The 27,088-nt window shown below is 39.7% G+C and overlaps 1 protein-coding gene across 1 annotated transcript in view; it reads left to right on the forward strand.

The window, feature by feature from the left end:
- LOC143886556 (monooxygenase 1-like) overlaps window positions 1–25,657 on the forward strand; it is a 93,852-nt gene extending 68,195 nt beyond the window's left edge. Inside the window, exons 4-6 of the mRNA XM_077390589.1 lie at window positions 20,115–20,283; window positions 22,363–22,591; window positions 24,963–25,657. Of these exons, the coding sequence (XP_077246704.1) occupies window positions 20,115–20,283; window positions 22,363–22,591; window positions 24,963–25,486 (922 nt within the window). The 3' untranslated portion in view covers window positions 25,487–25,657. The remainder of the gene's footprint in view (window positions 1–20,114; window positions 20,284–22,362; window positions 22,592–24,962) is intronic.
- Window positions 25,658–27,088: the final 1,431 nt, after the last annotated feature.

The following is a 27,088-nucleotide window of genomic DNA, read 5'->3' on the forward strand; positions in this document are numbered from 1 at the left end:
CTCGACCTGAGCACACTGTTGCCCTGAGAAAGTTCTTTGAGCGAATCAGGAAGTATCAGCTTCGCCTAAATCCGAATAAGTGCGTCTTTGGTGTTACATCAGGAAAGCTCTTAGGGTTTATGGTCAGTGAAAGAGGGATCGAAGTAGACCCGCAAAAGATTAAGGCGATTCAAGAAATGCAGCCGCCAAAGACAGAAAGGCAGATCCGAGGTTTCCTTGGTAAAGTTCAGTATCTAAGACGGTTCATATCACATCTGACGATGACGTGTGAACCCATTTTCAAGCTTCTGAAGAAGAATTCCTCAAAGAAATGGAATGAAGAGTGTCAGGAGGCTTTTGAAAAGGTTAAGCAGTGTCTATCCTTGCCCCCTGTTCTATCACCTGTCATTCCGGGCCAGCCGTTATTGTTGTACTTGTCTATCACAGATACAGCCATGGGTTGCATGCTTGCTCAGCAAGATTCAGAGTCTAAAAGGGAGAAGCCCATTTACTATATCAGTAAGAAGATGCTAGAGTACGAGTTAAAGTACACGGTGTTGGAAAAGACATGTCTAGCATTAGTTTGGGCTACCCAGAGGCTTAGACATTATTTGCTTTCGAGCAAGATCTTTTTGCTTTCGCGGATGGATCCGTTAAAATATTTGTTTGAGAAACCCGCCCTTACAGGAAGAACCGCAAGATGGTTGTTGTTATTGTCTGAGTTTGACATCACTTATGTCACTCAGAAATCAATTAAAGGGCGTGTCGTTGCTGAACAGTTGGCCGATGCACCCGTTGAAGAGAATGCTTTTCTGAAGGCAGAATTTCCGGACGAAGAGATTATGGATATTGAAGAAGAAGCTTCGGGTACTAAGTGGCTTATGTACTTTGATGGAGCTGTAAACAGTCGAGGACAAGGAGTAGGAGCTGTGCTTATATCCCCTCGAAAGGAGTATATTCCTGTTTCTATCAAGCTGCAATTCGAATGTACGAACAATATGGCCGAATATGAAGCTTGCATCGCCGGGTTAGAGGCAGCCTTAGCTTTGGAGATTCAAGATATTGATGTGTTTGGGGATTCTATCTTGATCATTTGCCAGATTAATGGGCAATGGAAAACTCGAGAAGATAAATTGATCCCTTATAACACTTATTTGGAATCTTTGGTTAGAAAGTTCAAGAACATTACGTTCACTCACTTGTCAAGGACCAGAAATCATTTTGCTGACGCTTTGGCTACTTTGGCCTCGATGTTAGACATTTCTATATCAATGGAGGTTCAGCCGCTAGTTGTCAGACTTCAGTGGGCCCCTTCGCATGTGAATGCAATAGAGATTTTAGCCAGGTGTCCAGATGGGAAGCCATGGTATATAGATATCAAGAATTTTATTGCTGGTAAAGGGCATCCTCCAGAAGCTTCAAGCAAAGAGAGGAAGACTCTTCAGAAGTTGGCTGCCAACTTCGTTATTTGTGGTGAAGAGCTGTACAGAAGGTCATTTGATGGCATACAGCTTCTCTGTGTTGATGAAGACAAAGCCGCAGAGCTTATTGAGCAGACCCATGAGGGAGTTTGTGGACCTCATATGAATGGCAAGATGTTGTCTAGAAAGATTTTGAGGCTTGGATTCTATTGGCCCACAATGGAAGCAGACTGCTTCGCATTTGTGAAGAAATGCCATAAGTGTCAAGTCTATGCAAATCTTATTCATGTTCCTCCTTCGGAGTTGCACTCTATGACTTCTCCATGGCCATTTTCAGTCCGGGAATTGATATAATTGGGAAGGTTTATCCGAAATCTTCGAGCGGGCATGAGTATATTCTGGTCGCCATTGATTACTTTACGAAATGGATTGAAGCTGCTTCGTATGCTTCCATTACGTCGAATACAGTTGCGAAGTTCATTCGTGCCAACATTATTTGCAGATATGGAGTGCCTCACGAGCTGATTTCAGATAATGGGTCGCATTTCAAGAAAGAGGTGTTACACCTGTGTGAAGAATTTAAAATAAGACATCACAAGTCATCTCCTTACAGACCTCAAACAAACGGGGCTGTAGAGGCGGCAAATAAGAATGTTAAAGTCATTATTAGCAAGATGACTGAGACTTATAAGGACTGGTCGAATAAGCTTCCATATGCCTTATGGGCTTATCGGACATCGATCAGATCTTCAACAGGTGTAACTCCATATTCTTTGGTGTACGGAATGGAAGCAGTCCTCCCCGTTGAGGTAAGGATTCCCTCTTTGAGAGTGATGATGGAAGCTGACTTGCCAGAGTCTGATTGGGCCAGAGCCAGACATGATGAGCTGCATATGATAGACGAGAAGAGGTTGAGAGCCTTGTACCATATTCAGGGATATCAGAGGCGAATCGAGAGAGCTTTCAACAAGAAAGTTCGTGTTCGAGATCTGAAGCCTGGAGATCTTGTTTTAAAGTCCTACAGAGCACCGGTGTTTGACCCGAGAGGTAAATTCAGGCCAAACTGGTCTGGTCCTTACATCGTTGATGAAGTCTTGCCTGGAAAAGCCGTAAGACTCCTCAATGAAAATGGAGAAAAATTAAATGAACCTACAAACCTGGATCAGTTAAAAAAGTATTATGCTTAAATACACCAGGAGGCCGTCTTTGATCGACCTGAGCTTTGAGTCAGCAGCCTAAATGTTTTAAACCGTTTTGCAAACCCTTTGGGCCTATAAAACAATTTGTTTCTTTGATGAACCCAAACTCGGGGCATTTTTTTTATATATATAAAAAAAAAAAAAAAGAAAGTAGTTTGAACTACGTTATGACCTGATCCCGTTTTAAGGGTACGTAGGTAGCCTGATTAATTCGGGTTCGGTCACGTCTTTTGCAAAGCCAAATGGGGCGAACTACGCGGATCTGATTCCCATTTCTTCAGGGATACGTAGGAAGTCTGGAGGGTCCAGATTCGGTCCAGTAACATGCAAATACATTAGGGTTTAGCCTTTTTGAACCTAAGCCTACCTGAAAGTCCTTCTGGTGTATTTAGGCCCAGGTTTGTAGAGAAAAAAATAAAAATAAAAAAATGATGGAGTCTTAAGACCCGCTAAGCTGAAAACCCGAAAGGGCAGTTTAGGCAAAAATCAGGGCATTGGGCCTGCTGGATGGAAAATCTGCAAGGGCAGACAGTCCAGGCAAAAATTAAGGCACGCGGTCCGCTAAATCGAAAACCCAAAAGGGCGATTTGGTCATGGCAAGACTTCACGAAGGATAGAGCTTTTTGAAAGCCGGTTGAACTTCTATTTTTCTTTTTGGATCTTCTTTAATGTCTGAGTAAGTACCATCAGAGCTTCTTTTGCTACTCTTTGAGTTAGGAAATTGAAACTAAACAATCTGAAGGGATATAACCATGATGAAGATCTTGAAAAGAGGTTGAAACATCTTAAAACATGGTATTCAAAAGACTCTAATAGTGATGGACCTTTGACTCTTTTAAAAAAAAATGTTTATCAGTTTAAGAAGCAGATTCAGTCTCTTTTAGAGTCTTGTTTAAAACTCGTCAAAGTCTTTGGTCATTATCTGTCAAAGTCAGTCTGTTGTCAAGTCAAAGTCAATTTCCAGAATCCTGTTTAGTCAGTATTCCTCCCAAAGCCGGGGTGATAAAGACTCAGAGGCTCAGAGAGGCAGAGAATTTGTGGTTCCTGTGGATAATTTAGAGCTGAGCAGTGTTCAGATGTCGACAAGCTTTTAGCTCAGTTCCGGTATCAGCAAATGGCAGAAATGAGAAAATTTCGAATAGAACAAGTTTCTTGTACCGGTGAAAGGCCTTGTAAACCCAAGTGTTTATCAGAAAATTTGTTGTAATCTCAAATATTCAGTAATAAAAGCCTTTGGCCCATTCCCTTTTTGTTACTCTCTAATGAATTTTGTCATGGAAGTAATCATACTAGGGGCATCTTTTATGACTTATGTCATAAAAGATATCGAGTAATCATTGATACTTGAGATAAATATCTTTATAAAATAGAGACTAGAGAAGTTCGAACACTCTTTGTATTGAGCTTTTTAGTCAGGTTATTCTCCTTTGGAGTTAAAATTCCTGGAAAAATCTTTGTCTCAGAGGAGTTTAGAATTTACTCCAGCGATTTTTAAACTTCAATAGAATGCTTTGCGTCTTTGAAAAAGGTTTGACCTTCAAAAATTGTTTCAAGTTACTTGAGTCCGGTCTTTGATAAAAATCATGCATCTTTGTTACTCTTTGCGAAGAGATGACTGGTTCATCAATGAAATCATTCAGAGTTAATCTTTTCTTTCAGTCATTTTGAGTTTCTCAACTTCTTATTGTTTTGAAAACTTTCTTAAAAAAAAAAAATTTAAATTACCAGAGTATGTGTTACACTATCTGGTCTTTTCTTCAAGAGTTTTGAAGAGTGTTTTAATAGAATAAGAAATTATCGGATTTAGTGTTGCACTATCTGATTGTTCCTTCAATCTGTTTTTTAAAAAATTTTACAAAGAAAAAAATTACCGAACTTGTGTTACACGGTTTGGTCATTTTTGAGAGGTTTTAGATAATGGAGGTTACTGAACCTGTGTTACACGGTTTGGTCTTTTTGAAAAAGATTTTTAACAGAAATGGAAATTACCGAACTTGCGTTACGCGGTTTGGTCTTTTTGAAAGATTTTAACAGAGTTTGAAATCACTGAACCTGTGTTACACGGTTTGGTCATTTTGAAAGAATTTAATAGAATTGGAAATTACCGAACCTGTGTTACACGGTTTGGTCTTTTTGAAAAATTTTAATAAGGAAATATTTCCGATCCTGTGTTGCACGGATTGGTCTTTTCTTCCTTCTCCCGGGTATTTAGTACCCTGATGATTAGTATTGTAATGTCAAGTTGTGACTTACCTAATCATCGTTCCGCAATGTGCAGCTTCCTAACGTGTTAGGAGTCATGTGTATCTGCGAAGAGGTTTGTATGAGACTGTTTAGCAGGACATACGAATTTGGGTTTATGTGGAACTGTTTAGCAGAACCGCGTAATCCGGAGTGATTCGCTACCTTGAAAGAGAGGAGTCAGAGTTACTTGGATAGTTAAACAGATTTATTTTCAACAATGATCTGTATATCTATCGCCTGGCTTGAGACTTAGTCTCGCCTCGGTATTAGAAATTTGAGTTTAGCTCAAATATTCGAGTACCTTATTAATTGATCAAGTTTTAGACTGATCCGTGTGAATAAAAAAAAAAACTCTTTTGAGTGTTTGGTTTTCAATTTGTTTTGAACGAATTTCATTACAATGGTCTTTGGCCTATTTTTGGCAGGTTTCTAAAAAAAAAAAAAAACTCTTTGAGTGTTTGGATTTATGCTTGTCTTAGACAAGTTGCATCGTGGTTTCTAAAAAATTAAAAAAATGAAAACTCTTTGAGTGATTGAAATAATTCATTTGCTTGTTTGGTTGGTGCTCTTTGAGCAATTGTTATGTTTACTTTGGCTTAGCCTGATAAAAAAAAAAGAGAGATGGAAACTCTTTGAGTGTTTGAAGTTATATTTGTCTTAGACAAATCGCAAAGTTGGTTTCTAAAAATTGAAAAAATAAAAACTCTTTGAGTGTTTGAAGTGATTGGTTTGTTAGTTTGGATTGGTGCTCTTTGAGCAATTGTTATGTTTACTTTGGTTTCACCTGATAAAAAAGAAAAAAAAAAAGAAGAGAAAAATAGTGTGTTTGTGTTTTACAATTGTTCGTTCATTTTTGCTAATTGGTTTAGATAGTTGAGTCGTGAGTATTAGTGAGAGGCTATCTCTTTAAGGTGTCATAGTTGCCGAGTTAAGAGTCGGTGAGAGGCTATCTCCCTATTGTTGGTAGAATTTTATCTTTATGAATATCGTTTTAAAAACCTGAAAATCCAAAAATTTGCTTTACTTTCGGGTCAGTCAAAATGTGTCGTCTGTTCAGCTTTGCCATTCGCGTGTTACACTCGCTCTGCCAAAGAGGGGCATCTGTAGACACCCCATTTTGACCGGACCCAAGTTCGTGTCGCTGGTGCGAAACCTCGCCAAACCAGTGAGTTGGGGCCTCAAATTGCACCCTAAGCTAGGTTAGGGTCCCCCATAGGTCCCTGTAAAATTTCGTCGAAATCCGAGTTGGTTTGCCCTGCGAACGGACCGAGTCAGTGTCGTTGTATAAATGCAGAAGGGGGGCAAATTATCCGCACAGGGGGGTGTCTTTTTGTAAAATAGCTGAAGTTTTGCCTTTTGTCTAATAAGACAAAGCGGCGGAGGTGCGCTTACAAATTCGCGCGCCTTATCCGTAAGAGTAGTGCCATTATCAACAGCCTCCTTTTTATATATATAAAAAAATCAGAAAAAACGAGAGAACTGTTCATCCTCTTCGTTACAAAGAGAGCGAGAGAAAGAGATTTTTGGGTTTTTTTTCTCCGCCGATCGTTTTCTCCGGCCTCGTCGGCAGCCGCATCCTCCGCCTCTTCCTCCTCTCCGATCCATCTCCTCCTCTAGCACCTCCTCCATCTCCACACTCTTCTTCTCCGATCTTCTCCAATCCTCCGACCAAGCTTCTCCTCCTCTAGCCTTCCTCTACCGGCCATCTCCTTCACCTTCTCCGGTAGCTTCTCTTTCCGGCAACCTCCAACCTTCTCTCTGCAGATCCACCGGTTCCACCACCGATCCTCCTCTTCTGCAGATCCACCAACTCCGGCAACCTCCTCCTCCGACCAAGCTTCTCCGATCCACCTCCACAAGCCGGCCATTCGTTGTTAGATTCTCAGATTTGAGATCTGAAATCTCAGATCTGAGATTGCAAAGAGAGTGAGAGCAGAGGGGACTTGGATTTTCCTTTTCTCTCCACCGATCGTCTTCTCCGACCGTTTGCCGGAGATCCTACTTCCGATCGGAGGTTGTGAGAATCGGAAAAGGAGAGAGATCTTCATTCTTTTAAGAAAGTAGAGAAAAAGTGAGGAATTTCTAGATCTATTCTTCCGGTCGTCTTCTCCGGTAAGCCTCACCGGAACTCGACCCCACCTTCTCTTTCCCTTTGTTTTCTTCGTCCAATACCTCAATTCGCATCTTCTTATACCTATTTTCCATCGCTTTAAGCTCTAGATCTGCGCGTTTTTTATTCGGATTTACTCCTAATCTTCTTTGCTTTCAAAGCTCAGCAGATCTGTTCAATTCCTATCTAGAGCTGGCCTTAATTTCATCAGATCCAAAACTTTCTTCTATAGAAACCCCATTCCTACTGCAAATCTGAACGATCCTCCATCCAATTCCATTCATCGTTTCCATCTTGATCTGGATAAGCTAGTCTCAAATCTATCATTTCTGAGCACCGATCTGAGCTTTTGGAGCCAAGATTTCAAGGATTTTCTTCTTCTCCGATCTAATCTGAGTTTTTTTTGGGTTTCTATCTGAGATCTGTTGAAGGACATCGGAGCATCCATACATCTTTTGGAGCATTTTCTCACTAATTTTTCCTTCGATCATCTTTTCTTCTGTTCAGGTAATATCTCTAATCTCTCAAAAACTGATGATGATTTTATAAAATATGAAGTGTTTTCTTTGTGATGCTCAAAGATTTAACATAGAAGATGATTTTGCTTGCTGTTGATGATTGTTCAATGGTGCGTGATCATGATTTTATTTGAGATCTATAACAATCTTCCTGGAATGGGCATTTGTTGATATGAGGTTGTTATTTTGATTTAGAATTAGTAGTGTTCCTTTATGTTTTATGAAAATGTCTTTGGAAAACTCATTATTAGTGTACGATTGTATTCTCTGTGTGAATCTTATAGCTACTACTTCAAGATCTGTAGTTTGGAATTGGCTGTACTTCTCCCTGATATGTTTAAAATTATAATTCTATTTGGAAATCTTTAGAAATTTATCATCACGCACAGTGGATTTCCTTAGCGATCAATTGATAGCTTATGATTATGATTTTGTTTAAAGAGAGGGAGAGAGTAGATCTGGTTCTGGAAAATCAAATTTATTATTGATCTCGCCTGAGATCCGGTCCAACCCTGATCTATTATTTTTCCCAATTTTCTACATTTGAAACCTTAGATCTGACCAATTCTCTTTTAAATCTTGTATGTTCCTTGGATTAATCATCGGATCTGTTAATTCTCTTATTTTTCTTAATTTTCAAAGCTAGCTTCATCTCAAGCTCTGTTTTCTCGCCAGGTAATCATAGATCTGAGAATTTTTAAACCCTAGCTTAACCTCTCGATCATAAATCTAGGCTAAGAATACTAAACCTTGCTAATTTTTCTGTAAAATTGTGTTGCTGGATCATAGAACTGAATCTATTTCTATTGCATTGTGCACATCAATTGCTATTTTTACTGTCACAGAGCCACACCTGTTTTATTTCATTGCATATTACTGGCTTTGCTAGCACAAAGTCAAATCTGTTTCTGTGTAGCACAAGTTCACGAACACAGGTTTTATATGGTTTATATAGGACAGCAGTTCAGTCCCTGTTTGTACAATATGCAGTCCACAATTCACTTTAGCCTTTGGAGCATTGTTTCACTTTCATATTTAACTTTGCTAAAGATAGAACAGATTTGGATAGAACAGATTTGAAACCAAAGTCGTTTCTAGCGTGGACTGGATGGGTATGTGTGTGGACAGCATTCTTGCTGTTCCTATTTGCTGATCTAGGGGCATGCTTTTTCTAGAACTTCTCCTTATGATAATAGTGATTGCCTCAGAAATGTTACTTTGCCATGTTTGAACACCATGCCCCATTCATATCTCTTTGTATAGTCTTAAATTAAATCTCTCATATTCCGTGCACTTGGACATTCAAAAATTTGTTTCACCTTTCACAATTGTGTTGAACATTTGAGGTGTAAGCACTTTCTACTTTCATTTCATCCCAGAGATTCCAAGGAGTTCATATTGTAGGTTGTTAGCATAGTTTAATCAGAAGCAAATTTAACAGGAGCCAAAGGTATTTTATATCATTTGTTGTCTTTGGCTAATAACATATGGAGATCTGAAGGATCTGGCTCTTGAAGTTCTCTGGTGAAGCAAATCTAACAGTTGATATGGTGTTTGATTTTAAAAATCTATGGAGGGTTTGACGTTGCTCTCAGGATCCTAATAGCAGTACACACACACACTGTGCTGTCCATAACTGTTTAGTTGCTGTCCCTATAGTTTCTGCACTTTCGGATTAGGATTTCAATTTATTTAAAGTGCATATGTGCTGTCCATAACTGTTTAGTTGCTGTCCCTATAGTTTCTGCACTTTCTAATTAGGATTTCAATTGATTTAAAGTGCATATGTGCTGTCCATAACTGTTTAGTTGCTGTCCCTATTAGTTTCTGCACTTTCTAAATGTGATTTCAATTGATTTAAAGTGCATATGTGCTGTCAATAATTGTTTAGTTGCTGTCCCTACAGTTTCTGTACTTTCTAAATGTGATTTCAATTGCTTTAAAATGCATATGTGATGTCCATAATTGTGATTTTAGGTGAGTTAGAAAGCATATCTCTACTGCCCAATAATGCATAGATGCTGTCCTACAACTTTGTGTTTTATAATCGTGATTTTAGTTAAGCTAAAATGCAATCTACTATCCATCAATGCATAATTACTGTCCTTCAAGTTTATAGTCTTTGTAATGGTAATTTAGTTAAGTTTGTAGGCTACCCAGCGGCTGGTCTGGGCTAATTAATTTCATTTTAAATACATTGTTTAATTGAAGGAGGAAATCAGATGACTACTCTATTCGATATTATCGACATGAGTACTGTCTGATTTCAAGGCGGTTTGTAGGAATATTATCCTGTGTATTTGTGATATCAGATGATTACTTTAGCATCATCTGATTTCACCCCCATATCGGGGCAGTGGTACTTGTGGTTGGGCATAGAAGTGTTTAATGTTGTTTCTTGCTTTATTAGGCTATCCAGCGGCTGGTCTGGACTAATTAATGTTGTTTATCATTGTATGATTGCTATTATTACAGATTGTGCACTCTTTAGTTGTAGATCATATTTTGCTGATATTTGATTTGTTCTTATAATAATTGATTGGAATTTGCGATTATCTGGTAGTATTTTCCTCTCTCTTTGATTAGACTAGCACAGTCTTTTAGATTTTTGTTAGATTTCTTTAGATACTATAACCCGTGCTAGGAGACATACTCTGTCTCGTTAGGCAACCCTCCTTTGGAGGCAAGCCTCATTTGTAGAATCCTCTCTGAGATTGCACCTCAGTTTGTTCATTTGTTAATTAGAGACCAATTTGGTCAATTAGTTGTCTTAGCCTTGCTTCCCCCTTGCAAGGGCAATGATAAGGTTGCTTAGAGCCCATCTTTGTGTGTTTGGGAGACCCGTCCGGTCTCATTCTCTCGTTAATCCTCTTTGTGCGCCGTTTGGTTTTGGAAGAACACCCTACTCGGCTTGGCTTCATACCCCTACCCTTATGGGTATTGGGTTGCACATTTGTTGCACCCTGAGGGCTAGGTAGCTGTCCGGCCCGGCTGGATGTTTTTACCTCTGCCAAATATGCATAAAGTCTCTTATTTTCTTTTAGACCCGTCCGGTCTTATTCTCTTGCTAAACCTCCTCTTTGTGCGCCGTTTGGTTTTGGAAGAACACCCTACTCGGCTTGGCTTCATACCCCTACCCTTATGGGTATTGGGTTGCACATTTGTTGCACCCTGAGGGCTAGGTAGCTGTCAGGCCCGGCTGGATGTTTTTACTTTTGCCAAATATGCACAAGGTCTCTTATTCCTTTTGCTTGTGAGTCTCTCCTTATTCGGTAGTCCTTTCGCATAGGAGTCAGCCCTTGATTAGAGAGTCTTTGACTCATTCGCCTTTTAGGTGGTGTTATTAGGAGAGTCTTTGACTCATTTGTCTTTAATGTAGTGTTATTAGAGAGTCTTTGACTCATTTATCCTTTAATTAGCATTAGTGGAGTCTTTGACTCGTGTTTCCATCTCTTAGAGAGTCTTTGACTCGTATATCCTTTAGTTGTTGTCATTGGAGTCCTTGACTCGTGTTTTCGTCTCTCTTAGAGAGTCTTTGAATCGTGTTTCCATTTCTTTCAGAGAATCTTTGGTTCATTTATTCCTTTGGTGATGTTATTAGAGAGTCTTTGACTCATTTATCTCTTTCGCAGTTTTTCTAGAGAGTCTTCGACTCATTTGTTCTTTCAGTTGGATTTATTAGAGAGTCTTTGACTCGCCTTTCCTTTTGCAGTATCTTTAGAGAGTTTTTGACTCTTTTATCCTCTAGTTGCTTTTATTAGAGAGTCTTCGACTCGGTTGCTCCCTTTGTGTTGTTATTAGTGGAGTCTTTGACTCGTGTTTCATTCTCTTTTAGTGAGTCTTTGACTCATTCGTCTTTGACGCTTTCATCTCTTAGTTGGTGTTATTAGGGAGTCTTTGACTCATTTGTTCTTGTTAGGGAGTCTTTAACTCATTTGTCTTCTTTGGAGAGCTGTGCTCGCTTGTGATCTTAGATCATTCCTTCGCCTTTGGCGTTAGTTTACTTGGTTTAGGGGTTTCCCCTGTTGGCTCTAGGGTTTGGCCCTAGGGTTTTGCTTTGTATTTTCCCTTAGGTCTTTGACCAAAAGGGTGAAAACTCTTTAAAACTTCAAAAGCATTGGAAAAAGTTTTAAAATCCAAAAACATTAAATATTTTAAAACTCAAAAACATTAGAAATTAAATCAAAAACATTTGAAAAACCTTAAAAAGCCTAGAGTGTTGAGTGTTTTAGAAATAGTCATTAGAAGAGTTCGTTTCGAACTACGTTGGCTTGATCCTCTTCCGAGGTACGTAGTGCAGCTTGGGATTTACATCCCAAGTCCAGCCAAACTTTTCTAAATAAGGTTTTAAACTTTTTTTTTTTTGAATAAGCATTTGATTTCAAAAAAGCTCTTCCTTTAGAGTTAGGACTTTGTCCTAGATAGAGAGTTTAGAGTTAGGATTTGACCTTTGTCTTGTTGTGTGCTTGTTTGTGTTTGTTTTAGAGTTAGGGGTTTGTCCTAGAGTTATAGGAGCGCCTCCGTCCGGTCAGTTGGCGATTCACATCGCCAACTGATGACTAGAGTAGGATACGCTAGTCCACCCTTGGTTTTCCTTAGGAAATACAGCCTAGTTACACATAGGTTGTAGGAACCACCTGCATTAGCCTAGGGCTAATCTGCATTTATTTAGGGCATATAGGGTGTCCTAAAATCCACAATTCACTGGAATTTAAATAATCGTACAATAAACCTTAATAATTGGTCCGGTCTTTTAGATCGAGTTTAGGATAGAGGGCTAGGTGTCTTAGGCATCATAGCTTAGAATAGGCGCGAAGAACTACGTTGCCTTGATTCTCGTGGAGGCGGGGATACGTAGGCTTCTTTGGATGAATACCAGACCATTCGAGGACTCGGGCTAATAATTTAGAGTCTTAGGATTTATTATATTGTTATTGTATGCTTTGATGTGTTTTCTTACTTTCTCGTACTGATCCTATAGCTTTTGCTGTAGCTTGCATGTGTTTGCACATCAGAACTTAGACACCCACTAGGTTTGTCACTCATAACCTAGCTATGCTTAGGTGGCACATCTTTCATTTTATTTTATATGTGTTTATTATCTTTATCCTCGGGAAATGCATGCTTAGGTAGACGATTCTTGAGGATTGTTCCCATTTCAGATGATTTTTACCCAAACTTCTTTGGAGTTAATAATAAATGGCATAAGAGACCAAGTGCTTGCACTCGGACGAATCGGGGGTGCTCTCAGACCTTCCCCATTCGTAACCAGGCACGAACCCATATATATTTCTGGTTATCCATTGCATAGAGGATTTGATTTTAGGGTTCCATGGCATATCCATGGATGGCGACTCTGAGTTTATTTCAGGTATGTCTCGGTTTCGAACCTCGGTTCCGGATTGAGACATATCACTTTCTTTTATATCGCCACTCGTGCTATGCTATGAGGGTGGCATCCGTTTTGAGAGTTCCTTGGCAGAGCTCTCCTTCACACGTGGATGATCCGGATGGTGTTAGGGACCCGTTCCCTCGCACGCCTATCTTCGGATCGGGGTCCACAATAGGTTTTGCCCAAAAATCATTTCCATAGGCTGATCCTAGCCCTCCAATCTATAGAGGTTTTCATAATATGTTGTTCCTCTTAAATCAGATGGTTAAGATCACCATATAGATTTTTTATTAAAAAAGCATAAATGAGGGGGGTAAGATTGGAATTATGTGGCTTTATAGGTTGATCCAAACCGTCCATGTGATGGAACACAACATCAATCGGTTGTGCCCGTAAAATCATTTCCATAGGTTGATCGTAGCCCTCCAATCGATATAAGCTGATCTTAGCCCTCCAATCGATAGAGGTATTCATAATTGTTGTTCCTCTTCAGGTGCCTGAAATCCGTCAATATTTTGCAAGTGTCCTGCATGAGTAATAGAAAGTAGTTCTTCTGTCATTGTCATATGTCTCTACCTCTTCTTGGTAGTTTTTCCCCGTAATTATAATAGACAGGTACCCGTGTCGGTACTTTTTGTATTTAGATTACGATTTTACCCTCAAATAATTTCTCATAGAGTTAGATGTTAGATATCAGCAAAGGGGATAATGGTAAAAGAGTAATGCTGACGGGCTATATTTCGGGTGAAATAAAATGTCTATTTTACCCTCACATATAGTATGTACAGATTTGTGGGGAGGGCAAAAAAGGGTAAAATTCATCCACAATGACGTAAAAATCATAGGTATCACCAAACCGTCCATGTGATGGAACACAACATAAATAGGTTGTGCCCCAAAAAATTATTTCCATAGGCTGATCCTAGCCCTCCAATCTATAGAGGTTTCCATAATTCCTCTTAAATCGGATGGTTAAGATCACCGTATAGATTTTTTATTAAAAAACCATAAAGGAGGGGAGTAAGATTGAAATTATGTGGCTTTAATGGGTGCCTTTGTTAAAAGGCATAAAGGAGGGGGTACGATTGAAAATATGTGGGTTGAATGGGTGCATTTGTTAAAAAAAGTCAAAAAAAGTGATGCGTAATTCTCATAGAATTTTCAAAAAATTCTCTTCTTTTCACTTCTGTTATATAGTATACTAGCAAAAAACCCCGTGTGATGCACGGGTAGGGGTGGCAATGGTTCGGTTTCGGTCCGGTTTGACCCCCGAACCGAATCGAACCGAAATTTGAATCGGTTTGGTTTTACCGAACCTTTCAATTCGGTTCTGTCAATTTTGCCACCCCTTACTCATAATCATTGGAAATATTCGGTTTCAATTCGGTTTGATCCCCAAACCGAACCATACCGAAATTTGAATCGGTTTAGTTAAACCAAACCGAAATCGAATTTTCGTTTCGGTTTCAGCTCGGTTCCGGTTTGGGTCGGCCAATTTTGCCACCCCTATGCACGGGCTGACAAAGAATTGTAGAGACCACATCATAGGTTGATCTAAACCGTCCATGTGATGGAACACAACATAACTAGGTTGTGCCCGTAAAATAATTTCCATAGGCTGGTCCTAGCCCTCCACTCTATAGAGGTTTCCATAATTGTTGTTCCTCTTAAGGTGCCCAGAATTCGTCAATATTTTTACAGGTGTCCTGCATTCGTAATATCAAACTTTCCATAATTTGACCCGCACATAGTGAATAAGGAAAAGTAGTTCCCGATTTGCAATTTCCTCAACCCGACCCAACCTGATTTCCAATTCGGGTTGGGTTGGGTTGACCCGATTTGATATGGTACCAATTGTTGACCACCTCAACTCAAGCCGAGTTGTTTTGGATTTTGAGAACCAATAGTGAGTCACCAATAATCAATTTTTAACTCACAATTGGTTCTCAAAATCCAAACCAAACTGGGACTAACGATTAACAAAGGAAAATGTTATCCGCACTACTATATTTTGATGATCACACTCCTCACTTTATTAAAGTACGGTATGGCCCGCACCATAGGATTATCCAAACCATCCATTGTGGATTGTGGAGACTATTTCAATGTTGAAAAAGAAAAACGCATATACAAAACTTCTTCAGATGGAACCTAAATTCGGGTTTCGGGTCGGGTCGGGTTGCCCGACAACCTAACCCGACCCGATTTCCAATTCGGGTTGATTTTTCCCAACCCAAGCCAACCCGATTTGCGAAAAAGCTTAACCCGACCCAACCAAAATTCGGGTTGAACCCGACCCGCGTGGGAACATCCAAGTAACAAAGAATGGTTTCAAATTATATATAGTGCTAATGTCCTCACTACCATATTTTATAATGGCACTACTCACCGTATTTTGGTGATCGCACTCCTCACTTTATTAAATGTACGGTATGGCCCGTATCATAGGATGATCCAAACCGTCCATTAGATGGGCCACTGCCTACATAGGTTGTGCCCCAAAAATAATTTTCATAGGTTGATTTGAACCCTCCGATCTATAGCAGGTTATAGGTTGATCCAAACCGTCCATGTGATGGAACACAACATCAATCGGTTGTACCCGTAAAATCATTTCCATAGGTTGATCCTAGCCCTCCAATCGATATAGGCTGATCCTAGCCCTCCAATCGATAGAGGTTTCCATAATTGTTGTTCCTCTTCAGGTGCCCGGAATCTGTCAATATATTGCAAGTATTCTGCATGCATAATATAAAGTAGTTCTTTCGTCATTGTCATATGTCTTTACCTTTTCTTAATAGTTTTTTTTCATAATTGTCATAGACACCACCCGGATCGGTACTTTTCGTATGTAGATTACGATTTTACCCTCAAATAATTTCTCATGGAGATAGATGTTAAATATCAACAAAGGGGTTAATGGTAAAAGAGTAGTGCTAATGTGTAAATCTCACAGAAAAAGATAAGAAATTCCTTTTTCCTCTAGCTATATATATATATATATATATATATATATACACTAGCAAAAAACCCCGTGCGATGCACGGGCCGAGAAAGAATTGTACAGACCACATCATAGGTTGATCTAAACCGTCCATGTGATGGAACACAACATAAATAGGTTGTCCCCATAAAATAATTTCCGTAGGCTGATCCTAGCCCTCCAATCCATAGAGGTTTCCATAATTGTTGTTCCTCTTAAGGTGGCTAGAATTCGTCAATATTTTTACAGGTGCCCTGCATTCGTAATATCAAACTTTCTGTAATTTGACCCGCACATAGTGAATAAGGAAAGTAGTTTTTTTCGTCATCGTTAGGGGTGCAACTTGGGCCTCAACCCGACCCAACCTGAGAACCCATATTTTCTAAGCCAACCCCGCCCAACCCGATTTCAAACCTGACTGGGTTCAACCCGACCCAACCCTATTTCCAATTCGGGTTGGGTCGGGTCGGGTCGGGTTGACCCGATTGATATGGTACCAATTGTTGACCACCTCAACTCAAGCCGGGTTGTTATGGATTTTGAGAACAATAGTGAGTCACCAATAATCAATTTCTAACTCACAATCGGTTCTCAAATTCCAAACCAAATAGGGACTAACAATTAACAAAGGGAAATGTTATCCGCACCACTATATTTTGATGATCACACTCCTCACTTTATTAAAGTACAATATGGCCCGCACCATTGGATTATCCAAACTGTCCATTGTGGACTGTGGAGACTATTTCAATGTTGAAAAAGAAAAACACATATGCAGAACTTCTTCAAATGGAACCTAAATTTGGGTTTCGGGACGGGTCAGGTTGCCCGACAGGCCAACCCCACCCGACTCGATTTCCAATTCATGTTGATTTTTTCCAACCCAACCCAACTCAGCCCGATTTGATAAAAAGCTTAACCCGACGCGACCCAAATTCGGGTTGAACCCGACCCGCGTGGGAACATCCAAGTAATAACGATGGCTTCAAATTATATAAAGTGCTAATGTCCTCACTACCATATTTTATAATGGCACTACTCACCATATTTTGATGATCGCACTCCTCACTTTATTAAAATGTATGGTATGGCCCGTACCATAGGATGATCCAAACCGTCCATTAGATGGGCCACTGCCTACATAGGTTGTGCCCGCAAAATAATTTTCGTAGGTTGATCCGAACCCTCCGATCTATAGAGGGTTATAGGTTGATCCAAACAGTCCAAGTGATGGAACACAACATCAATCGGTTGTGCCCGTAAAATCATTTCCATAGGTTGATCCTAGCCCTCCAATCGATAGAGGTTTCCATAATTGTTGTTCCTCTTCAGGTGTCCGGAATCCGTCAATATTTTGCAAGTGTCTTGCATTAGTAATATTAAGTAGTTCTTTCGTCATTGTCATATGTCTTTACCCCTTCTTGGTAGTTTTTTTCCGTAATTGTCATAGACAAGTACCCCGTGTCGGTACTTTTCATATGTAGATTACGATTTTACCCTCAAATAATTTCTCATAGATATAGATGTTAGATATCAACAAAGGGGTTAATGGTAAGAAAGTAATGCTGACGTGTAAATCCCCGATAAAAAGAAAAGAAATTTCTTTTTCCTCCCGCTATATATGTGTGTGTGTGTGTGTGTGTGTGTGTGTGTTTTCATTGGGCTCATCATGTTTGTGATGTGAAAAAATAGTTTCCTTAAATTTATGCACATGATGATATAAATTTATGCACATAGGTTGATCCATAGGCTGATCCTAGCCCTGCAATCTATAGAGGCTTCCATAGTTCCTCTTAAATCGGATGGTTAAGATCACCCTGTAGATTTTTTATTAAAAAACCATAAAGGAAGGGGGTAAGATTGAAATTATGTGGCTTTAATGGGTGCCTTTGTTAAAAGGCATAAAGGAGGGGGTAGGATTGAAAATATGTGGGTTGAATGGGTGCATTTGTTAAAAAAAATAAAAAAAAAGTGATGTGTAATTCTCATAGAATTATCAAAAAATTCCCTTCTTTTCTCTTCTGCTATATAGTATACTAGCAAAAAACCCCGTGTGATGCACGGGTAGGGGTGGCAATGGTTCGGTTTCGGTCCGGTTTGACCCCCGAACCGAACCGAACCGAAATTTGAATCGGTTTGGTTTTACCAAACCTTTCAATTCGGTTCTGCCAATTTTGCCACCTCTTACTCATAATCATTGGAAATATTCGGTTTCGGTTCGGTTTGATCCCCAAACCGAACCAAACCGAAATTTGAATCGGTTTAGTTAAACCAAACCGAAAGCGAATTTTCGGTTCGGTTTCAGCTCGGTTCCAGTTTGGTTCGGCCAATTTTGCCACCCCTATGCACGGGCCGACAAAGAATTGTAGAGGCCACATCATAGGTTGATCTAAACCGTCCATGTGATGGAACACAACATAAATAGGTTGTGCCCGTAAAATAATTTCCATAGGCTGATCCTAGCCCTCCACTCTATAGAGGTTTCCATAATTGTTGTTCCTCTTAAGGTGCCCAGAATTCGTCAATATTTTTACAGGTGTCCTGCATTCGTAATATCAAACTTTCCGTAATTTGACCCGCACATAGTGAATAAGGAAAATTAGTTCCCGATTTCCAACCCGATTTGTAATTTCCTCAACCCGACCCAACCCGATTTCCAATTCGGGTTGGGTTGGGTCGGGTTGACACGATTTGATATGGTACCAATTGTTGACCACCTCAACTGAAGACGGGTTGTTTTGGATTTTGAGAACCAATAGTGAGTCACCAATAATCAGTTTTTAACTCACAATCGGTTCTCAAAATCCAAACCAAACTGGGACTAACAATTAACAAAGGGAAATGTTATCTGCACTACTATATTTTGATGATCACACTCCTCACTTTAGTAAAGTACGGTATGGCCCGCACCATAAGATTATCCAAACCATCCATTGTGGACTGTGGAGACTATTTCAATGTTGAAAAAGAAAAACACATATCAGAACTTCTTCAGATGGAACCCAAATTCGGGTTTCGGGTCGGGTCGGGTTGCCCGACAGCCTAACCCGACCCGATTTCCAATCCGGGTTGATTTTTCCCAACCCAAGCCAACCCGATTTGTGAAAAAGCTTAACCCGACCCAACCAAAATTCGGGTTGAACCCGACCCGCGTGGGAACATCCAAGTAATAACGATAGTTTCAAATTATATATAGTGCTAATGTCCTCACTACCATATTTTATAATGGCACTGCTCACCGTATTTTGGTGTTTGCACTCCTCACTTTATTAAAATGTAGGGTATGACCCGTACCATAGGATGATCCAAACCGTCCATTAGATGGACCACTGCTCACATAGGTTGTGTCCCAAAAATAATTTTCATAGGTTGATCCGAACCCTCCGATCTATAGTGGGTTATAAGTTGATCCAAACCGTCCATATGATGGAACACAACATCAATCGGTTGTGCCCGTAAAATCATTTCCATAGGTTGATCCTAGCGCTCCAATCGATATAGGCTGATCCTAGCCCCCCCAAAAAAAGTGAGCAGCTAGGAAGACCCGTCTGTGTTATTCGAGGAATGATAGAATGAAAGGCAAAAACAGCTCCAACGACGCCGTGATTGGTCGGCTCTACTTTTTGCAACCTGATTTACAATCCCATCTGGTTGTGAAATTTGGTCTAATAGGCCATTTTTTTACGGGAGAAAGAGATTTCTGTTTTCATTAAAAGCTATTAAATCTCTTTCTCTCTCTTTCTCAGGCCAATTAAATCTCTTATAATTTCTCTACCTCTTTATCACGCTTTTATTCACAATTTTTTGTACTGTAATTACAGAGTCAGCCAATAAGCCAATTTTTACAAAATCTCTCTCTCTCTCTCTCTCTCTCTCTCTCTCTCTCTCTCTCTCTCTCTCTCTCGTGTACACACACAACCCATTTTAATATGAGATTTAATAGCTTTTAATGAAAACGCAAATCTTTTTCCCCAGTAAAAAAAAAATGTCGTATTAGGCCAAATTTCACGATCGATGAGATTGCAAATCCGGTTGCAAAAAGTAGAGCTGACCAATCAGGGTGCCCTTGGAGCCATTTTTTGCAAGGGCGCCTTTCATTCTATTATTCCTCTATTCAGCCATCTTTCCAAGGGTTTAATTTTATGACAAAACTATAAAAGTACCGTTTTTATATAATATAAAGACAAAAAATATCACTACTTTGGTTCACTTGGTAATATTAAAGGGCTGTTTTGTATAATGTCTTGATTCAATGCTATCTGTGATAGGATGGAAGAGCAACGATGCCTTAGAAGAAGCGATCTCATTGAAGCCCTAGCCCACGGATTGCCTCCCCAAACAATCCGTTTCGGTTGCCGTATTGTTTCGGTCGAAATTGATCAAGTCACCTCTTTTCCCGTTCTTCATTTACACGATGGGAGTGTCATCCGTGCCAAGGTGACTTAATGACTTTCTCTTTCTAATTAGAGTGTATATGGTGCCCAGCCATGAAGTCCAGTGTGGGCGGTACCCCCCTTTATATTTGATCCAACAGCTGACCACTTTCAAGAGCAAGGGTGGTACTTTTATCCATTGTTTTTAAATTTCGACCGAAATTTCAGATTTCGGTCGGGTCCGAAATCAGTTCAAATTCGGTTTTGGTTTCAATTCCGGCCGAAATTTGGTCGTTTCAACCGAAACTTTTCTGAAATGACCGAATTTGGAAAAAAACCAAAACCGAAATTTAAATTCATGCTTTTATCATACCGTCCACACTGAACTTTACAGTCGGGCACCATATAATTTCTCCTCTTTCTAATTAGGGTGCCGCTAACGGAAAAAATCACTATATGGCACATGGAGGTTAGTTTTGGAAAAAAAATGCAAAAAATAATGAAGTAAGTTGTTGTTGTTAACGTGTGAAGAGGCTATTTGTTTGGTTCCATTCTCGGTTCCCATATCATTATTCTTCTCTTAAAACTAGTTGCAGTCCCGTGCATCGCAACGAAAAATTATGTTCCTTAAATATTTTTTTTATAACTTAAGAGCAAAACAGCCCAAAATAGAATACCAAACGTTAAGGTGTAGAATTCCTTTTTTATAGGTGTAGAATGCGAAACATTAGTGTAGAATTCCATTTTTAGATATGGATGAGAGATTTTAGCATTTATAGAAATGGAGTACAGTAAAGACGGGTTGCAACCTGGAATTCTAGAAAGAACTTTTGGAATTCCAAAAGTGTAAAACGGTGTGCAACATCTCCTTCAAGCGTTTTTAAATTTCGGAATGCAGTGGGGGTGCCATGTGGCGCCACCCCAGCTTACCACATTCAGCTTTATATATATAACATGTAAGTAAGTTGTTATATTTTAATAGTTAATTTTCAAATAGAAATAAAAAATTATATTTACTTAACCTACTAAAATTTCCGATATATTACCTAATATATCGGTGAATCCAAGAACTTTATTTTTCTCAGGTTAGCCGAATCCGACACTCATCGGACGCTCAATACACGTGTCGGATTCTGACAGTCGTACTCATTCTCATGCCTATGAGTTCATGTGCCGTGCAGTCCTTTTTAAAATTCTACATATCAGAGGGTTAGGGTCATCTTACGTACATGGTTTTTGGGACACGGCTTTTTTTTTTTGAAGAGGGCAACAGAATATGTATATATAGATGAATAAGCAGAACCGAGATGGTTCTGAAGGAACAAAGAGAGTAGAAAAATATCAATACAAGAAGTCAAGGAGGGAGATAGTCAAAGCACTCAAACTCGGCCCGAGAAACACCGCTCTTAGCCAGGGAGTCGGCTTCCGCATTGGTTGATCTCCGGACATGACGAAAAACCATGGAGAAGCCCTTAGATCTCCGGACACGGCTTATTTAAGTTTAGGCACAAAATGAACACCATATAAATACACCCAACAAAATGTGGGCCCTAATGAGTCTTATAGTGTACTTGAATATACTACCCAACACCATTGATACCCATTTTATTTGGCTTTGCTGTTTCGGATTAGATTTCTTAAGGAAAAATTGCCAACGGGGGATACCAAAATACAATAATTGTCAACAGGGGACACATTTTTGAAAAATTGTTAAAGTGGGTTGATAACCCTCTTTTGAGAGTTTGATAACCCCATTTAGATGGTGATAACCCACTTTTATAGACTTGATATCCCCCATTTCGTCCCTCTCTTACAATTTTTCAAAACTGTGTCCCCCATTGGCAATTCTTGTATTTTGATGTCCCCTGTTGGCAATTTTTCCATTTCTTAATACTCACTAAATCTGTCGAAAGGCAGAAAAAAGGGGCAGTGATAAATTCACCCCCTTGAAAGAAGGACACACCCCCTTTTAAAAGAAAACCTTAAGTTTCAATGCTTTTGGAGTTAACGCTTCCTCCTCCAGCCCTTAAAGATATCCTAATGGTTTCTGTAAAAGGGGGTGTATTCTTCTTTCAAGGGGGTGAATTTATCACTGCCCGAAAAAAAATACAAGGTAAAAACATTCTAAGTTCGTTCATTGCAGGTTGTACTCGGCTGTGATGGGGTAAGCTCCATTGTTGCAGAATCTATTGGACTGAAACCTCCGAGGATTTCACCGATTGTAGGAATGAGAGGCCTTACAACTTACCCAAAAGGTCACGGATTTAGCAATGAGTTCATCCGAATAAAGGAGAAGTGTCTGCTTCTCGGTATAATTCCGATCGACGACAACTTGGTTTACTGGTTCATCGCTCGTCCACGGCTTCCTAAAGGTGTGCCAATATCATACTTAATATAATCAGTAGATAAGTAAAGATCATATATAGTTCCAACAAAAATCAATCTGATCATGCACTCACACATCCACATAGTCATTAGTGCGATCTAGAGAGTTAAACTTGCATTAATTCGATCTAGCTAGAGCTTCAAAAATTGTATCGTGTGTGTGTGTGTGTGGAGGGGGAAACTATGACTCACTAGAGTTATGATATGGGAGTTTTTTATATGTTGTGTGTGTATGAAGTCCGGTATTTTTCAAAAAGTACAGTGGGGCCCACTTCATAGAATGATCCAAACCATTCATGTGTTGGCCACAACATAAATTGGTTCCTATGGAGATGATCCATGGGGTACAACCAATTTATGTTGTGGGCCAACAAATGAACGGTTTGGATCGTCCTATGAAGAGGACCCCACTATACGTTTTCAAATATACTGAACTTCATGCGCAGATAAAAAATGAAATAATTTGGTATAATGAAAACTTCCGGAGACGGACTGTAGAAAAGTTTTGCTAGTGATAGTAATAACTCAACTCAACTAAGCCTTTGTCCCAAACTAGTTGGGGTCGGCTTGCTGATAGTTTAGTAATGAAGACAAAAATTATTTTCATCTTTAAAAATTGTCTCTAGCAACGGATTTATGGGAACGGATTATTTTTCCCTCGCTAAAAGGAGTATATTCGTAAAATGGGTGTAAAATTTGTTTTAGGCCCATCTTACATATCATACTGTACACAAATGTTCTTGATACTCAATAGACTGGTTTAGTGCTTTACCAACTAGAAGACATGAAGGATTTTCCAGCAGAAATAACTGAAATGGTGAAGAACAGCGATCTCGATTCGCTAAGCTACACACAAATAAGATATCGGGGCCCATGGGACCTATTATGGGCCAGATTTCGGATTGCTACAATGACAGTGGCAGGGGACGCAATGCATGTAATGGGCCCATTCCTCGGGCAAGGTGGGTCTGTGGGCCTTGAAGACGCCATCGTGCTAGCTAGATGCTTGGCAAAAGATATTTGTCTAGATGAAAGTAGTAATGATCAGAATCTGCGAATAAGAGTCGAAATTGGGCTGGATAAATACATCAGAGAACGGAAGATGAGGATTTTGATGCTGTCTACAACTACGTATCTCATAGGATTGATGCTTTGGACCTCATCAACGGCTAAGAGGTTATTGATCCTTGCAATTGCTAGGATTTTCTTTGGAAATACACTTAGCCATGCTCAATATGACTGTGGGCGCCTTTAAATTTCTTTAATTCCTATGGAGGGGTTGTGTACAAAAAATCAGTTCTATTGGATCATCGTAGGGTGTCCATTGGCGGTGGTGGTAGTGTGAGGCTGTTTGTCTGCAAATCTGCCCATTTTTTCACCCCACAAATGGAAGGGTTAGGATGATTCAATGGAGCTGATTTCTGGTACACTCGACCCCTTAAATAGACACACATATGTATACTACCATTCTTGCCTCATGCTATGCATGGTGCAAAATAATGGCACACAGTCAAAATATTGATGTGGAGATTGTGGGACCCACTCGATCAGAACATGATGTAAAATGGCAGGTCCCACCCTATTATATATTTGAATGGAGTGGGCGAGACCGACCCTATTAAAACATTATGAAAATGGTCGGCACCACCTTATGCGTGGATTTGGGTATGAAATGGTGGGCCCACCGTATGACTCACTAGAGTTTTGATGTGGGAGTTTTCTATATGTTATGTGCGTATGAAGTTAGGTATTTTTTTCAAAAAGTACAGTGGGGCCCACTCATAGAATGATCCAAACCGTTCATTTGTTGGCCACAACATAAAATTGGTTCCTGTGGAGATGATCCATGGGGTACAACCAATTTATGTTGTGGGCCAACAAGTCAACGGTTTGGATCATCCTATGCAGAGGACCCACTATACTTTTTCAATTATACTGAACTTCATGCTCAGATAAAATCCGTCGCTAATTATTATGTAAAAAATGAAATAATTTGGTATAATGAAAACTTTCGGAGACGGGCTGTAGAAAATTTTTGCTAATGATATAGGGTATATTAAACCGTTGCTAATAGTTTAGTAATAACTCAACTCAACTAAGCCTTTGTCCCAAACTAGTTAGAGTCGGCTTGCTAATAGTTTAGTAATGACGTCTTTAAAAATTGTCTATAGCGACGGATTTATGGGAACAGTTTATTTTTCAATCCCCTAAATGGAGTTTTTCTTGCAATGTTTTTGCATATATTCACTCCGGACTTTATTCGTAAAATGGGCTTAAAACAAATTTTATGCCCGTTTTAAAGTGGAAAATAGGTGTAAAATTTGTTCTTGATACTCAATTTAGAAGACATGTGAACAGATTCTGGAGTTTCTCGCGAGCCCAAGGTTTTAAAAGAAGCAATGGTGGAAGAAATGAAGGATTTTCCTGCAGAAATAACTGAAATGGTGAAGAACAGCGATCTCGATTCGCTGAGCTACACACAAATAAGATATCGGGCCCCATGGGACCTATTATGGGCCAGATTTCGGATTGCTACAATGACAGTGGCAGGGGACGCAATGCATGTAATGGGCCCATTCCTCGGGCAAGGTGGGTCCACAGGCCTTGAAGACGCCATCGTGCTAGCTAGATGCTTGGCAAAAGAGATTTGTCTAGATGAAAGAAGTAATGATCGGAATCTGCGAAATACAGTCGAAATTGGGCTGGATAAGTACATCAAAGAACGGAAGATGAGGATTTTGATGCTGTCTGCAACCACATATCTCGTAGGATTGATGCGTGGGGACTCATCAACAGCTAAGATGGTATTGATCCTTGCAATTGTTAGGATTTTCTTTGGAAATCGACTTGGCCATGCTCAATATGACTGTGGGCGCCTTTAAATTTCTTTAATTCCTATATGTTTTGATCTTGTCAGTGGCAGAAGAAATGCTTACAGATGGTTTAATTATGAAGATGTGTTGATTGATCTGAACGTTGGAAGTATTTTATTGTAATCAAGCTGAATGTTGAGACTATTTTATTGTAATCAAACGTATGTCGATTTTACGTTATGTAAGAACATATTACATCTGATAAGTAGTTAGGTTAAATTAGGGACTAGATGGTTTGGTCTGGTTCATGGTTGGACGCAAACTAAGTGTCTGACTGAAGGGACAGAAATTAATAGAGTACAAAACTTTTCTTCAAGCTTTACCCTACTCTGATTGTTAATTCAGAGGGCGATCACAAAGTCACTGAATGAAGTCCTCCATTTCCTTCGGAGGTGCAGACAATCTAGCTACGACTACATCCCCTAGCGGCAGTCAAACGGGGGCGTGAATTCGAGATGCTAGGGCTGTTTTCTTCCCATCGCATCCTTATATCTTCTGCTTCTTATCTTAATCTCTCTTCATAATTTCATGTTTGCTCATGCAGGTGACTAGCAGTGTAAAGATTCCGTAGGCTTCTCCTTTTGGTCACAAATTGGCAAGTTTGACAAGACCATTTCGATCTAAATATTCTATTCTGCTTTGCCATCAGACTACTTTCCAAGTGTCATTGGCTCCAAAGATACATATTATGAAGATGGGATTTGCTAGCGTCCATCGCAGAAGGCATTTCGCCGATGGAATGTTGCACGTGACAGCAGCCACATAGGCTCTCTTTGCAGCAGATTTCGTCTTATTCATTTAAATTATCCGACGTGGCTGCTGCACATGCAACATTCCATCCACGAATTTATTATATACCAAGGCCCTTATTGTTTTAGATTTTGAGAAATAATTGCGAGCCCAAAAATGACTTTTGGACTCAAAATTAAACCATAAATTTGAGCCCAGTTCTGAATGTCCAGAACAAATAAGGTCTTGTGACGGCATATTTAGCAATTTAGCAATTTAGCATTAGATGGGTCATTTTACGTGAGACATGGATATTTTGGTAATTTCCTATGAGATAGTAGTTAGGGGTGTAAACGAGCCGAGCCGAGCTTGGCCAGGCTCGGCTCGGCTCGTTAAGCTCACAAGTGAGGCTCGGCTCGGGCTCGGACTCGAACCAGGCTCGTGAGCCTTACCGAGCTTGGGTTATATTATGTTCACACCCCACATCTTCCCTGGACAGCCCTACTAGTGTAATTTGACTACTTTTTTTACACTATGGGGGGTGGTCCTAGTAACAAATGGGGTTCCAAAAATGAAGTGACATATTTTGCCCCCCCCCCTTTCCCTCCATGGATAACCCTTTTAGTGTTATATAATATATATATTTAAATATATTAAATTCTTAACGAGCTTTAACGAGCCGAGCCGAGCCTGGCCTAACTCGGCCTCGGCTCGTTAAGCTTAACGAGCCGGCTCGGCTCGGCTCGTTAAGATTCGAGCCGAGCCTCCGAGCCCGAGCCAAAATTGACACCCTTAATAGTAGTCTTTTTGACAATTTTTATTAGAGGGTAATTAGGTCATTTTACATGTTGTCATTTCCCATTACACAGGTCAACAAATATT

The sequence above is a fragment of the Tasmannia lanceolata genome, unplaced genomic scaffold, assembly GCF_043159265.1.
Source record: "Tasmannia lanceolata isolate RefF3 unplaced genomic scaffold, GAP_Taslan_0.1 ptg000011l, whole genome shotgun sequence".
NCBI lineage: Eukaryota > Viridiplantae > Streptophyta > Magnoliopsida > Canellales > Winteraceae > Tasmannia > Tasmannia lanceolata.